The following is a 15,866-nucleotide window of genomic DNA, read 5'->3' as shown; positions in this document are numbered from 1 at the left end:
TTTGGGTTTTCAGCGTGTTCCTATACTATTCACGTTTTTTGGTAGCACCGTTTGATTACATTCGTTCTGCCCAGTGTTTCATTATACTTTCGTATGTATATTTTCACAGCCTTGACAAAGCCCTGGCGTACTTGTAACAAAGGGCGAAACACGTGTCGGCTGATACTTCAATGAACTTTGAATTAAAGACTATACTACGATTCTCGTGTTTACTCTAAAGCCTTTTATTTCACAAATAAACAATATGATGAACTTGAATTTTGACATTGTTTAAGTGGGATCTCACTAACTTATAGTCCAGTATTGATGTGGTAGTGCACTGCCATTAGAGATAACACATTTTCAACTGAAATGATCATTACATTAGCACAGGGCGTTTTACTGATAAAACTATACAGTGCACAAACTAAGTGTGGAAATTGCATCACCAAGTGTATTCATTTGTTTTGATCACTTTAAAACATGTTTCTACCTCACTTCAGAATGACAAAAAATGTGCTTCTTTTGTGATATATTCTAAAATATTTGTACAGTTCATTTACAGACATTTAAATTGTGTTGTGTGCTTTAAAAAAAAAATAAAAATAGGAGCCGTTCCTCTCATATGGTTATGCAGCAGGATTGCCATATCAATCTTCTCAATTGGACGTCAGAGGCAGAAAAGTGAACACCAATCTCTCTTGGAAGACAGACCCTCACTTTTGTCCTGTCTTTGAATGCACAGCAAACGTAACAAGATAAGGACAAAATGTAAAGGTCTGTTTACAGAAAGCAAACACTAGTGGAAGAATACAAGGAGTAATGTTAAACAGGATGGACAAAGACTGCTGGACAGCCTACAACAAATTAAGTCAGCAAGTAGAAAGCTTCTATTTAACCATAATCATTAAACAAAACATTTCCAATTTCACTCATAAGTCACATGTTTCAAACAATATTTTAGACTGGCCCCGCTCCCAGTTCCTGAGGCCCAAAAAGCCATGTAGCTGACAAAGCGACAACACCATACCAACATAATCTTAGAACCATTTAAAAATCAACTTCACAACATTATGACCTTCAAGCTTTGCATCTGGCTAGTTGAAGCAGTCTAGAAAACACTTGATATTGCTTGTGAAAGGTTCCCAACCAACCACCTGTTTCAATGAAGAAGGGGAAGACTATGCTTCAGCACATACATAAAATACAAACATTTTTGGCATGATTGTCAGAACCCTTTACAGGGGGACATGGGGCAAGCAGGGGCTACTGGGCCCAACCATGGTGGTTGAAGCTTTTAACTTCTGATGCCCTAGGGCTCGACCTACTATGGATCCTGAGCAACAGGACAAGTACCCCTTCTGCACTTGATTCTGAGAGGTAGCTGAGGACGAGCAGTCAAAGGCTTCTTTTCCCTCTGAGGTAAGGGAACATGACTCAAAACTCAAACTGCAAACCTTTGGAAATTAGTCAAAAATGTCAATAGTGCCTTAGCACCTTTAGAAGCGAGTCCCCCCGGCCAACAGGCCCAGTTCACGTCTTACCAGCTCCTGCAGCATGGAAACGTTTAGCGCTGGAGCCGGTGTCCTCAGTGCGGGCACCTGCGAGTTCTGATCCAGCTCTGCTTGCAGTCCATGCAGCACCACCCGGTGGCACAGGCTCTCCCCTTGAGTGGGTGCTGCTGGCTACTCCAGTTATCAGAGCAGCTTCCAGGTCACAAATATGCAGTTATTCAGCCTTCCCTAGCTGAAGGAGGGAATACTTTCTTCAGCTCACAACAGGAGCCCAGCGAGGGTGCAGTGTTCTCTGCAATCCTTATAAAGTCAGACAGGGGCAGTTCTCTGGCAGTGCAAGTTCAACTTAACAAAGAAATGCATTCTCAGTCCTTTCCTCTTGTAATGGCCCAAACTTCTCGGCAACACAGGTCCCGGCAGCCCCTCTTATTATAGAGAGTTGCCAAGGTACTTCGAAAATCAGATGCAAACCCCACTGGTGTAAATGCCTCCACCATGGCGGTTAAGAGTCTCAGTGCTCCTTCAGGAGCAACTTCACCAGTGGCCCCTCACGCAATACGGGGTCACAGCAGCTCGACAATACAGGCTTAGCAAGACCAGCACAGCTCTCCATACACTGCTCAGTCCATCTTCTGATATATATATATATATATATGGGTCGCCAAACTGACACTGCACACTGGCAACAACATAACTGGTCACCAGCTGTTTCCACACACCTCGCTCACAGGGTCCTCCTAGCAGGGATCCCAACAAGACCTAGCTACTTGCAACGCTCTCCTCTTCTTCACAGGGCACACTGGTCATGGAAATCAGGCATGTACTGGTGCTCCAGGACAGGTGTACCATTGTGTGCAATTTCAAAGGCACACACTCACCATAAGGGTGCTGCACATCACTTTACCCTTCATGTATTGTACTTCACGGTAACACACATACACCCAAACACATGCTTTCCTTACACACGCAGTACACATCACTCATGTAATGTATTCCTTGCAGGCATACATACACCCAGGACATGATCTCACCACACACTCATTGTAGAGTACTGCTCTATCCAGAATTGTACCCTTCCCAGACACACTGGTCATGGAAATCAGGCAAGTACTGGTGCTTTAGGACAGGTGGTCTTGAATTTCCTGCGGGATGTCCCCACATCCAGCAGGGAGGCTAGACGAACAGTCACCAAGGCTCTTATCACAAAGAGACTTGACTACGGAAATGCACTTTACTTTGAAATCCCAGCTCATGTTCTATGTAAACTCCAAATCATCTAGAACGCTGCCACCAGACTCATCCTGAATATCCCACAAAATAACCACATCTCTCCCCACCTCAACAAACTCCATTAGCTTCCAGTCCAGAAAAGATGTTAGTTTAAGCTACTCACCCACAGCTACAAAGCATAACACCACCCCAGCGTAGCTGAACCACCAACTCAACTTCTACCAAACCACCAGACACCTTTGATTTGTGTTGCGAGCAAGAGCACACCTGTGTTGTGGGTTCTCCTTAGTGCCTGAGTTGGACACCCTTATTTTAGCATTAGGCCCGTAGTTTGTGCCTTTTACACGTTTTAGTTCAGCTCATACTTTTTTAGCACAGCCAGCTTTTAGCTCATTGTTTTTATATTTTAATCAGCTGCTTCATTCTGAGAAGACACTTGTTCGCATTCACGAACACAAAAGAAGTCGTCTTAGCGATAATCTCTTCGGAATTATTTCGTCAGATTGGAAAGGCGATATTACGGAGTGGAGTTTGGAGATGAGCATTACAATAGCACATTAATGGGTGATCTAATTTAACATTATTTCAGGATTTGAGGTTTAAGGCTGATTTGCCTCATAGCCCTGATGAAGTCGATGGACGAAACACGTGTTGGCTGTGGGGTCTGAATGAAACATATCAGATATCAAGATTGTGACTCATGGCAGCATTGCTGAATAACTGACTGAATTGAATTTGGACACTTATTAAAATTCAAGAGGAACTACATTGGAAACTGCTTCGCCTCTTCAAATATTTTTTGTCAGTATTTCATACCATCCTAAAAAGACACATAGTATGGTGTTCTCTTTCAAAGGACAATTGCAGTGACTTTAGCGGATACTTTTTGTACTGTCTGATATACAACTGTTTATTTAACGAGTGCCTCTTATTTGTTTATATTTCATTGTCTGTTTGGCTCGCCATACAGTTGGGGATTAGGGGTGTGGTCCCTTAAGAGTGCACTGTGTAATAATTTATGCTAAGACTCATACTTACCTCTTAGCCTTGAGCGCCATTCTTTCCCTTAAATCAACACCTTTCCAAATTGGGAATCACTTGTTCGCACTGCACTTTGATCAGCCCCTTGGACATACTACACTTGGTACCCTGCTCAAGACTGTCACGTTTGGTACATGATATTCTAACTAATTTGCCACTCCAGGAGATCAGGAGTCCGTCCCCAATTCTTAGACATAATAATATGTCAGGCCTGCTCTTAGAACACTGCAGAATTCATTATATAAACATCACATAGGCCTGGGATGGGGCATTCCAGTCATGGACATCCAGGGCGCACAACATTCCATTGACAGCTTCCCCGATTCTGGCACAGACTCTTCAGCTTCCCAATAGTGCCATCCAGACAAGCTAACCCTTGCCTACCGTTTCAAGTATGGGGTCAGGGTCGTTCTCTTAGATCAGGACAGCAGGAGGGTAACCACTGCTATGCTCTCAGATTTTATGCATAGGGTGTAGGTAGGAATCTTTAGGATCATATAAAGATGCCTGGTTTGTTTATCTTCTTTACACTGACTGTTACAAAGATCACTGTAATATGTTTCATCTCCCTAATTATCGTAGCGCATGCTTTTTTATAATAGGATGCAATTGCTTCAACAAATGCAATGAAATCCATCTTGCATCTCTCATTCTGCCTTGGGGTGTATGAGTCTCTGAATAACTGAGTGAAAGGGGAATGATCTGTTCACTAGTGTCAGGTTTAGGTTGCCACAAATCACCTTTCATTTCTGGGGTTGGGTTAACCAGGAGTTCGGCCGCCAGCTTCCAGACAGTGTGGGACCGACTGTCACCCACACTAGGTGGTGCTGCCACCCTAAACAGGCAGTCTCATTACCAAAATAGGCACCGCGCAACACCTCTCTCACGTCAAAAAGGGCAGAAGCGAAGGATGCTCCTTCTCATACCTTTCAGTCAAGACCTGGAACAACCTCCCACAACACCTCAGAACATTTCCCTCCCTCATGGACTTCCGAAGGTACCTCAAGACATGGCTTCACCAGACGAACAGGCATGATCTCCTCCTCCCCTTCAAGCCTGCATTACTTAACGCCTGAATACCCTCATAGGTGTTTATCCACGCTCTATAAATCCACATAACATGGGAGTGACCAGAGTACATAACTGGATGTCAGCAACAGTTATATGTGCAAGAAAAGGTTAAGCCAAACCTCCAAGCCCTACTCTTTAGGATTCCCTTATCAGCCCCATCACCTTTCTGGGGATATATTCAGGCCTTTTCCTTGTGATCTATCACTGAACCAAAGAGTAACCTCTTGAAGTTTAAAGAGAGGGTCCCTTCCTCAGGTGTGTTCCCACCCAGCTCAAAGGAATGCAGCAATACACAAATCTGTATGGGGGATTCTTCTACACTTCATGTCTTCATCAGACAGGTTTGGCCATCACAAAATAGAACCAAGGTTCCTCCCTGTAATGTACCATTGCAGGCACACTTGCACTCAGTGTACTTCCAAAGCATGTGTATTGTACTACATTGTTACTTACAAGTACACATAGTTTCAGTACACACATTGTTTGCACGCACTGTTCAGCACTGAAGCTTTTCTATACTGTACCATCGTGTGCAATTTCAAAGGCACACACTCACCATAAGGGTGCTGCACATCACTTTACCCTTCATGTATTGTACTTCACGGTAACATACATACACCCAAACACATGCTTTCCTTGCACACGCAGTACACATCACTCATGTAATGTATTCCTTGCAGGCATACATACACCCAGGACATGATCTAACCACACACTCATTGTAGAGTATGGCTCTATCCAGAATTGTACCCTTCCCAGACACACACATCCGGCACAGACACCACTCCTGCGATACGCTGCACTCCATAATTACCTGTTGTAAGCACAGCAGGAAGAAGATTCTTCTCCTACCTCACACTCCGGACATGGAACAAGCTACCTCTCAAACTCAGGTAGACAGCATCACTCAAGCAGTTCAGGAAGGACGTAAAGACCTGGCTCTTTGATTGAGCAGCACGCCCACAAACAGCGCCTTGAGACCCTACCGGTGATTAGCCACACTTTAGAAATGATTGATTGATTGATGGGTGAATTAAGCACACAACTGTTGAACTTTTCAAAAAAGTGAGTGAGCCTGTAGGCCTCACAACTGTGACCTGGTAAAATGGACCTGTTGACTCCTACGGATCGCTACGCTTCTAGCATCGCGCTTGCCTAACGTCTGGTGCAGGCAGTAGCCTCCCACCTCTGTGAGGGGAGTGCTTTGGGTGCCCCTTCCAGTCAAACAAGATGACAATCTTTGAGACAGGCTTATGTCATGGGGCACACACATGATTTATGTTTACCTATCTATGACCCAAAGAAAAAAAATATCAGCAATAGTGATCCACACAGCAGTACAGTTGGGCATTCAGGGCAGTGGCACAAGTTTTCAACTGTACAGAGAACTTTTCAGTCCCAACAATGATCCAACGTACTTTACATTCACATTAATCATCAGAAACCACCACTAGACTAGACACTTAAACCTCTAGTTGTCATACACAACCAATAGCTAGAAATCACAGAACTGTACGAAAGCGGCAGTCAGATTAAAGGACATGCTACAGTAACATGATGATAGACCGTCACAAAAGCTAACATAACTTACTTTCGCCTTTCCATTAAAACAGCGTTAATATCAGAGCTCTAAGCCCAAATTTTCGCTAACGTGATAAAATCTATTTTGTGGTTGGGTGAAAGCTGTTGGGTGTATGTGTGCGTGACTAAATTGCAGTGCAAACTTCCAATGTGGGACTCAAGTTGTGTGTTATGCAATTTAGAATGTACCAGGATATCAAAGAGATTTGGGCTCAAAAGCTAATCTAAGCAAGCCTAGAAGCAATCTCCCTTGCTGTTTCTCCGAAAATTTCTGTTGAGCTCATTTACATTTTAGGTCTAACACCATATAAATGTATTTTTTTCCACCGGACTAACAGAACCAGGGTTTCACTAACTTAGCACCTCACTGGTGCTTTGATGCACTTGAAAACAGTAATTGAATGTGAAGCACTTTCCATGCGGCGGTTAAGGAAAACATACATTTTCAGAGAACATTTGCAGCCTAACGACTCGAGGAAAACGCTGGGAACAATTTGAAGAGTGATGCGCGTTCACGCCATCCCAATAGATGGGCAGGCCGCGCTGAAGCTTAATAAAATGAAAAATTTTTATTACACCGCTCAATGGAAGGGTATGTTCTTTACACCAATGACATTTGGCAACGGTATCTTTACTTTAAATGTAGCGCAGCATGCAAGCTACAGCAACCTCAGCACAATATACAACAAATTGCATAAATCACAGAAGGTCTCAACAAACGTCCTTCTAAGCTGAGCGCAAGCACATAAAAACCGTACGAGGAAGACTTCGATAGGTTAATGTAGAATCAATGGCCATATCCCCTTCTAGCAATCATCTCATGGTTCACCTATGTTCACTACATAAACAACCAAAGAAACATATACAATATAATTTTCAGAGATGATCTAGGCATTGTATCAATTAAAGGGCAAATAAAGGAGTTGTCATTCTGATAAACAAGTTCATGTTTACTGACATAGTAAACAAGATACAGCTGGAGAAAAACGTATAAGAGACGCTAGATCGGGCCACTGATCGATGGAGGAAAGAAGTGAACACTAGCAGGCCAACGGCCACCGACAGGCCAGGGAGAGGCGGACACTGACAAGAAAAGAAATATGCACTGATGGGCAATCACACGCTGACAATGCAGGGGAAAGCCGCACTCGAAGAACTACACAGCACACGCTGAGGTGTCAGGGAGATGTCGCGTTGTCTAGGCCTGGGGAGGTAAACACTGACGGTGGGGAAAGACGTGTTGACTGAGAGACCAACATAAACTGACAGTGCTGGGAGAAACAGCACGGAGAGGTCCACACACGACAAGAACCGAGAAGGAAGAGGTGGCACCTACGGGCAGCAGCACACAAAAGACGTGTCGGGGAGAGGCGCGCATACACTAGGCTTGGAGAAGTGAACAATGACAGAATAAAAGGAGGTGTGCAGTGACAGGGCAGACAGAAGCGGCAGCGCACTGACAAGGGGGGATGCATGCACTAACTGGGTAGCACAGCGCCCGCTGCCAGAGCAAGGAGTGCATTGAGCAGTCCTGGATAATGTGGACACGGACAGGACAAAGGAAAGGTTTACATGGATAGAAGGCGGAATGGTGAGAAGTGAGAGGCTCCCATAGACGGGTGACACTCATTCTGATGGCAGGGGGAAGCGGCAATGAAAAGGCAGCACATATCACAAGGCAGGGAGAAGAGATACTGACAGGGCAGCGCACATCACAAGGCAGGGAGAAGAGGCAACGCACATCACAAGACAGGGAAAGGCACCACTGACAGGACAGCGCACATCACAAGACAGAGAGACAGGGCAGTGACAGAGCAGCGCACATCACAAGACAGGGAGAGGCACCACTGACAGGACAGCGCACATCCCGAGACAGGGAGAAGCGGCACTGACAGGGCAGCGCACATCACAAGACAGGGAGAGGCACCACTGACAGGGCAGCGCACACCACACGAGAGAGACGCGGCACTGACAGGGCAGCACACACCATAAGACAGAGAGAAGCGACACCGACAGGGCAGCACACATGACAAGACAGCACCGACAGGGCAGCACACATGACAAGACAGCACCAACAGGGCAGCAAACATGACAAGACAGAGAGAAGCAGCACCGACAGTGCAGCACACATCACGAGACAGAGAGAAGCAGTACCGACAGGGCAGCACACATCACAAGACGTGGAGGGGCAGCACTGACAAGGCAACACGCATCAAAAGACCTGGAGAAGCGGCACCGACAGGGCAGCACACATCACGAGACAGGGAGAAGTGGCAGCACACATCGCAAGATATGAGGAGCCACATTATCATAGTAGCTACATCGCAAGACAGGGAGAAGCGGCACTGACAGGTCAGGACACTTCATAGGACAGAGAAAAGCGGCACTAACAGGGCAGCACACAAGGCAGGGAGAACCGCCACTGACAGGACAGCACATCCCGGTGCAGGGAGAACCGGCACTGACAGGACAGCACACACCACAGGGCAGAGAAGAAGCTCTGACAGAGTAGCACACTCCACAGGGCAGGGAGAAACTGCACTGACAGGCCAACTCACATTGACAAGGCAGGGGGGCAGGTATGAACTGCCAATTGAGGGATGGCCCACCGAATCAGCGTAGAGCTGGAGAATAACCCGCAATGAGGATGGACCAAGGATACGCTCAATCACAGGGAAAGGCAACCCCCGAGAGGCAGGGTGCAGTAACCGCACATGGAGGATGCACAGCATCTCCGCCAGACAAGACAGCTAGCAACGAAGGATGGCTGCCCGAGGTCGGGATCAGATTCAAAACAGAGACAGAAGGGGACAGCTTCAGGGCGGAACGACAACTGTCCTCGAGGGAATGGAAATAAAAGTTGAAGCAAGGGACCGGCTTCTGTCATAATACGGACATATCAGCTGGAGCGAGTAAAAGCTTCAGTCAGTCAAGTTAACCGAACAAAGGACAAACAAGCTGGGGCGCAGTGAGCCCCAAGGCAGAGCTTGCTAAAGTAGGGCGACGAATTCCAAAGGTATCCCAATAAGGAACTGGGAGCTGTTTTCTCCCTACTTGCAGGAAGAAGTAAAACCCAGGGGAATGCACACCTCTGTCACTAAAGATGTTCACCTTGCACCAAGCAGGTGCTACAATCCGGGTGAGCTCAGTCATTTCTAACTGCGAGGCCACAGCTACCACCCGAAAACAAGTCCTGACCCAGCTGTCAGAGAGAAGATCTCCCGGGTGTTCTGCCCCCTCCCCCCTGTTGACAGCTCACACATTCCTATGCTATTACACAGGAGGCCCTCACCCTCCTCCGGGTCCAGCTCCGGCCCGTTGTCCTCCTCCTCCTCTTGCGCCCGGGGGCTCCCGCGGGTGAGGCGGATCCGCTTCATGGGCCGGGGACTAAGCCGCCTCCGTTGTGTTTGAACTCGTATCCCATCGCCGCCATTTGGAATCCCGCGGCTCGAGATCTCGCTCTCGTTCTCACTCAGACAGCGAGATTCTGACGTCACCTTACGCACGGCCTCCAGGTTCCGTTGCCCTGGCAACAGCAGAAAGCGCTAGAGACTTGGACGGGGGTCATAGAAAAAGGACTAATAAATACAAAGGCCAATGTCAGCGGAGAAGCACAAGTCTTCCGTCTCTTGGCCGCGAACATAATCGTAAAAGGAGGACGGCAGCTCTCTTGTTTGCAAGATAGCGAACGTCTTGAAAACATACTTTTCTACCAAATAAAAAAGCGAGTGAAAGTAGAACTTAGCAGAGTATTAAGATGTAATTGTCATAACTTTTTTTTAGAAAATAAGGGAATGGGTAAATCTATGTAAGGATTTGATTATCCAAATTTTTGTAAAGAACTCAATCACATTTAAATAATAATGCGACACAATAATTTGCAAATAACATACAGTAAACACTGACTTACTTTTTTTTCCTACGGCTTTGATTCTTTACCTGAAAGTGAACTATAAGACGTACAAAGATGGCGACTGATCTCCTCTGCCCGGCTTTTTCCAGTCCTTCTTTCATCTTTAAATAGCTCAGCTGTGATTGGCTTGTTGTTAGTACGCCGGTTTATTTAATGTTATAGTGCTCTACAATAAAAACAAGAACATTATATAAGCCTCAAATATTACACCAATAATAAAGATGGAGAACAAGGTGTTAATAGTTGCGAGGCCAGGGAAAATATCGAACAGTACAGAGTTAAAGTGTTGATCTATAAGTAGAATACAAACTGTGGGCACGTCTGGCCTTATTTGGTTTTCTATGTTTATTTGATAAAGGGACGTGTTAGAGTTAGAGGTTCTGATGGACCTTTTGACTACGCTTTTAGTTGAAATCATAGCTCCAGTCAGTGCATCCATTGTTAAGGCCTGAGAACCTTTGCTTCTCAGCATCAAGGAAACATTTGTATCCCTATGTAGAATACTATATTTCAGCAGACAGTTCTCACAAGAAAGTTTAAGACATCTACTAGTACAGCATTACAAATCTTTGGTCAGCACTGCGTGAACAATGAACAAGTGTTAATTCTCTGCTTTTAGAACATATTTTCAAACATTTATTTATGCCATGAAGCTTACCATGAGGCTCTGTCGACAAGGCCCATAATTTCACAACTACTCTATGCCTAATAAAATTTAAACAAATACATATTATTAAAACATTAACATGATCCACTAATACATTTTATTCTATATGTTCATTTTTTAAACTATTAATGCAAATTCAATATTAATGTTGTACATGTTATGGTGGCCGCTTCAGTGGGCACAATTTCCAAGACACTAGATTATTATGTTGTGAGCATTTTTCAAGTAAATTCTTAGCTATTAATCAATGCAAGTTTATTAAAAATCAATTCAGCTTTCACAATCCCTCCTCTGATGACTAAATGTGTCATCACAAATTTTCACAACACAAAGTTTTTGTTAATCTAAAATTTTGTTTTGTCATAGCGTCTGACATTTTCCCTCTTTCGACAATTCTCGTCAAAATATCTGCTCCTTGACTTTTCTAATTTTATTTCATCCCTCCTCTGTTCATTTTTCATTCTTTGTCTTTTTATTACAGTGTACAATTTGTAAGGTCCCGTTATGCAGATTATACAAATTATAAAAATCAGCACTGGTTTCAATATTATGGCTATGATACCATTTCCCAGGTTGCCAAGCCAATTCCCCACAGCAGTAAAACCTTTACCAACCTTTTCCCTTACCACAGGTTCCTTTAGGACCTTGATGTCAGAGTTCATATTAGACAAATTGTTAATAAAGCTTTTAACTTTTCTACTATTATCGGGGATATATGTGCAACAATGTTGCAATTTCAGCATTTTACAGACTCCGCCCTCTTTTGCTAAAAAGATATCTAGCGCAAGGCGGTCCTGAAGAGTCATAGAAAGTACTGCAGCCATTTAAGTGTCCATTAAGACCATGGCTCCTGAAAAACGAGTCAGCATGTTATTTACGGAATTTAGAACAACTCCCACTGAGGGAATGATTGCTTCAAATATATCTCCAATTATTCCAGAATTAGATTCTTGCTTTGGTCTAGCAAGTTGTAATTCATTTAAATTTGGTGTTTCATTCAGATGATCAAGCTGGTAGATCTTTGGGAATACTACTCCCAAGTAACATGTACCATACCATCCCCTTGGAAGACGGTAATAGGCATTCTGTCCACAAATATAATAAACCCCAGGAATCGCCAGATCCTGTCAATTTAGCATGAAAGTCCATTTACCTTGGAAAAGAAACACGTCTGCATTCACTCGTTCCCACAAAGAAAGTGTCAACTCCCAATTGTGTCTATCTTTACAAAACTTTCCTACGTGAAGCACATCTAAAACTAGTTTCCCTTATGTTTTAGTTTTTCTAAACGTGTGGACATTTCTAATGGTTCTTTGTTCTAGGTCCTTATCTATTTTCTCCTTTAAAGCCTTTCTTCTGTCATCAGTCTGATCTAAGAAGCTCTTCTCAACTGGTGAAAACAAGCATGTTAGGTTATTGCGGTGAGCATAAGCAGTACCAAAGGTTAGTGTGGGTTCAAAGAAACCTCTTACAAAATCCATATGTTTTTCTCTAGATAGTCTACTCAAATACTTAATAATAAGAACAAAAGAAAACACAAATTCATGACTTGAATAGAAATACTGTATGTAATCTTGGTTATAAAACCTTGTTAGTAAAAGACTGCAACTAATTGCATACATTAGTGGCAAGCTATGATCAGTTACCCCTTCCTCCACTGATGAAGGAACTTGTGTGGAAACATAACATTCTCTTACATCCATTATCTCAACATATTCGTGAAGCAAGCAATAGAAAACAAGAGGAAAGAGCTCTTTGTGAGTTATCTTCATGTAAATATCTCTCATCCTGTTTAAACTTCTCTAATTCTATAAGTGTAGGTACAACTTCTAAAGAAGTGTGATCAGTTTCCGGTTTATTGAGGAAACTCATACTCACAATCAATACCAAACATACTATCATACATACAATTGCTAAGCCAATACATATGTATTTACAACACCTATTGTTTCTAGCCTGCTTGTTTTGATTACTCATGTTCTGTAAAGAATCAGAAAGTAGGAGGAGGAAAATTCACTATACAGCAAGACAAAACCAAAAATCTTCTTTGTGTGTATTTACAGCTTTCAGTCTCTTTTCCAGGGCTTTTGTCAAAAATCGGTAATAGTTGTCAAAAATCGGTTCTGCAGCTTATCAAATCAGTTTTCCAAAAGTCTTATCATATTATTGAATGTCTCTTTTTGGTTTTCAGTTTCACAAAATTCAAGTTTCAATTTCAGTTCATAAAACACCCTCAGGTGCCAAAGTATTGACCTGGAGTCTCAAGATCAAAACAAAATGACAAACATTTGTGCTGCCACTCTTTAGTTGTTGCATACGCTCATTCAGGTCCTGGATATCTTCGATTTGCAAATCGCTTTTTTTTTAAATCTTCGATCTCCACTTAATTCTCCATCACTCAAATCTTCTTTTCTCGCTGTGTCTACTTCTTCTTCGATTACTGACAATGTGCTTGAGTCTTTTCCCTTCTTTTGTGATTTTGGTCACTTGTCTTCTTTCTGTGTTCCCTTGGTCAGTGCTCTTTTCAATGCCAGACTTCACCTTGTCCTGAAGGGTTTTGACTTGATGTCCCTGCAACTGGCTCAGAAGGAGTTGGATCAGTCTGACTTTGATCTAACTCAACCCCTTCAACCGGGCCTGTGGGCTGCTCTGTCCATGTCTCAAGATCACCTGCTTATGGGATAGCCCTCCTCTGTGCAGACTCTCCTGCTGTCTCAGTTGAGACTTGTTCAATGTCGACTTCCTGTATTTCTTCCATCTCGTCTCTTACAGGTGTATCTAGATTTTCTTCTGTCTGCTCGGAGTCTATTTCTGACTCTCCGGTTTCCCTTTCTGCTTCTGGAGTTTGTCTAGATGTTGTTGGTAATCTCAACAACTCTTCTTCATTGTTCAAAGGACACTGTACTTTTCAGGTGTGACTGGCATAGACCCAATTGGACTCAACAACTCAAATCAAATCTCAACAACTCTTCTTCATTCTTCAAAGGACACTGTACTTTTCTGGTGTGATTGGCGTGGACCCAGTATGGAACTCCTGCACACTTTACAGCAGTGGGAGTGACTAGTACTACTTGGTGGGGTCCCTTCCACCTGGGTTCCAGGCAAGTCTTCCTCACGTGATTTCGGATCACAACCCAGTCTGGAGCTCTCAGGTTGTGGCTCTGATCTTGAGATAGCTGCACAGTTGTTGCCGCCACCTGATGAGAAAAAGAGTGAACCACATCAGCTAGACCCTTGCAGTAGTCCAACACCATATCATCTGTTATGTTCACAAGAGCATTTGCAGGAACCGCTGGCAGCCTCATTGCTCTGCCCATGAGGCTCTCGTGTGGCGACAGTCCAGTTTTCCTGTTAGGTGTATTTCTCATACTCATCAGAACCAACAGCAGGGCATCTGGCCATTTCATGTGTGTGGATGCACACATTTTTGCAAGGCTTGACTTTAGTGCACTGTTCATTTGCTCTACTAGTCCTGATGCTTCAGGTCAATAGCTACAGTGCAACTTCTGCTCAATGTTTAAGGCTGAACATAGTAATTTAAATACTTTTTTATTGAAGTGACTTCCTCTATCTGATTCTAAAGAGACCGGAAAACCAAAACTTGCGATATCAACTCTCTAAGCAATAATTTTGCCACTGTGGGGCTGTCATTCCTACGTGTGGGGTATGCTTCAATCCAGTGACTAAAAATGCAAACAATCACCAAAACATGGTTTTCAATAAAAATCCATTTGCGTCCTGCTAAATGGACCTCCAGCTTTACCAATGTGGCTCATATTAACCACTGTCCTTTTTCCCAAGTTCATCTGTTGGCAAATGATACAACAGTGGCAAACTGCTTCAGCAACCTGTCTAAATTTTGGATTAAACCATGTTTGTTGGAAGGTACGAATCATGGCATCCCTCCCGACATGGGCCTGTCCATGATAATGTCTAGCCTTTTGTGTAAGTAGACAGTTAGGGTGCCCTACCTGTCCCTCTCCAGACACCCAAATGTCATCCTCCCTCTGTTTACATTTCATTTTAACCCAAGCTTTCTTTTCTACTTTGTTAACATTTTCCTGGAGGCTCTTCAGCTCCTTCTGGGTATCAACAATGGTTAGGGCATAAGGCATAACTCATGCCAACTTCTTCTTCTGGCAACAGTTCCCATTTTTCCTTAAAGAATATACAATTCAATGCACAAAACCTTGCGACTTGATCTGCAGATCAATTTTCCATTCAAAATTTTGTGATCTCTGGTGGGCTCTGCATTTCGCCACAGCAATTTTGTCAGCTTTTTGTTGCAAAGCTTGTAACAAATCATGGATTCTGTCACCATCTCTAATGGGCGAACCAGAAGAGGTCAGGAAACCTATCTGTGACCACAGCTGGCCAAAGTTGTGCACTATTCTAAATCCATACTTGCTGCCTTTATAAATGGTAACTTTAAGTTTTGCAGACACATGGCATACTCTAGTAAGAGCCACCAATTCAGCCACTTGTGCGGAAAATATTTCTCGAAGCCAGGAAGCTTCAAGTATGCCAGAATTTGTGCACACAGCTTATCCTGCTTTTAATGTTCCCAGGTTATCCCTTAAACAGGAACCATCAACAAAAATAATGTGGTCATTTTCTTTCAATTGGGTATCCTGAATGTCAGGTCTGGGTTTTGTGCACAATTCAGTAACCTCCAGGTAGTCACGTTCGACCTCTTTCAATTTGTCAATTTCAATATTTTCCATTGGTAACAAAGTTGCTGGGTTAAGCACTGTACACCTTTTTAGAGTAACATTTGGTGAAGCTAAAATCAGAGTTTCGTATCTGGTCAGTCTAGCGTTCGTGAAATGCCCGGTTTTCGTTAGGGCTAGCAAAACTTCAATGGAGTGCG

General features: G+C 43.6%; 1 protein-coding gene across 2 annotated transcripts in view; it reads right to left on the bottom strand.

Moving 5' to 3' along the window:
• Positions 1 to 9,907, bottom strand: part of LIN9 (lin-9 DREAM MuvB core complex component) — a 328,489-nt gene extending 318,582 nt beyond the window's left edge. Inside the window, exon 1 of one of the 2 annotated variants that reach the window (XM_069236171.1) lies at positions 9,709 to 9,907. In XM_069236171.1, the coding sequence (XP_069092272.1) occupies positions 9,709 to 9,793 (85 nt within the window). In that variant the 5' untranslated portion in view covers positions 9,794 to 9,907. The remainder of the gene's footprint in view (positions 1 to 9,708) is intronic. The other variant, XM_069236170.1, reaches the window with a different exon arrangement.
• Positions 9,908 to 15,866: the final 5,959 nt, after the last annotated feature.

Source organism: Pleurodeles waltl, chromosome 5, assembly GCF_031143425.1.
Source record: "Pleurodeles waltl isolate 20211129_DDA chromosome 5, aPleWal1.hap1.20221129, whole genome shotgun sequence".
Lineage (NCBI taxonomy): Eukaryota > Metazoa > Chordata > Amphibia > Caudata > Salamandridae > Pleurodeles > Pleurodeles waltl.
The sequence above is the reverse complement of the archived record's forward strand: the minus strand, read 5'-3'. Positions and strand labels throughout refer to the sequence as shown.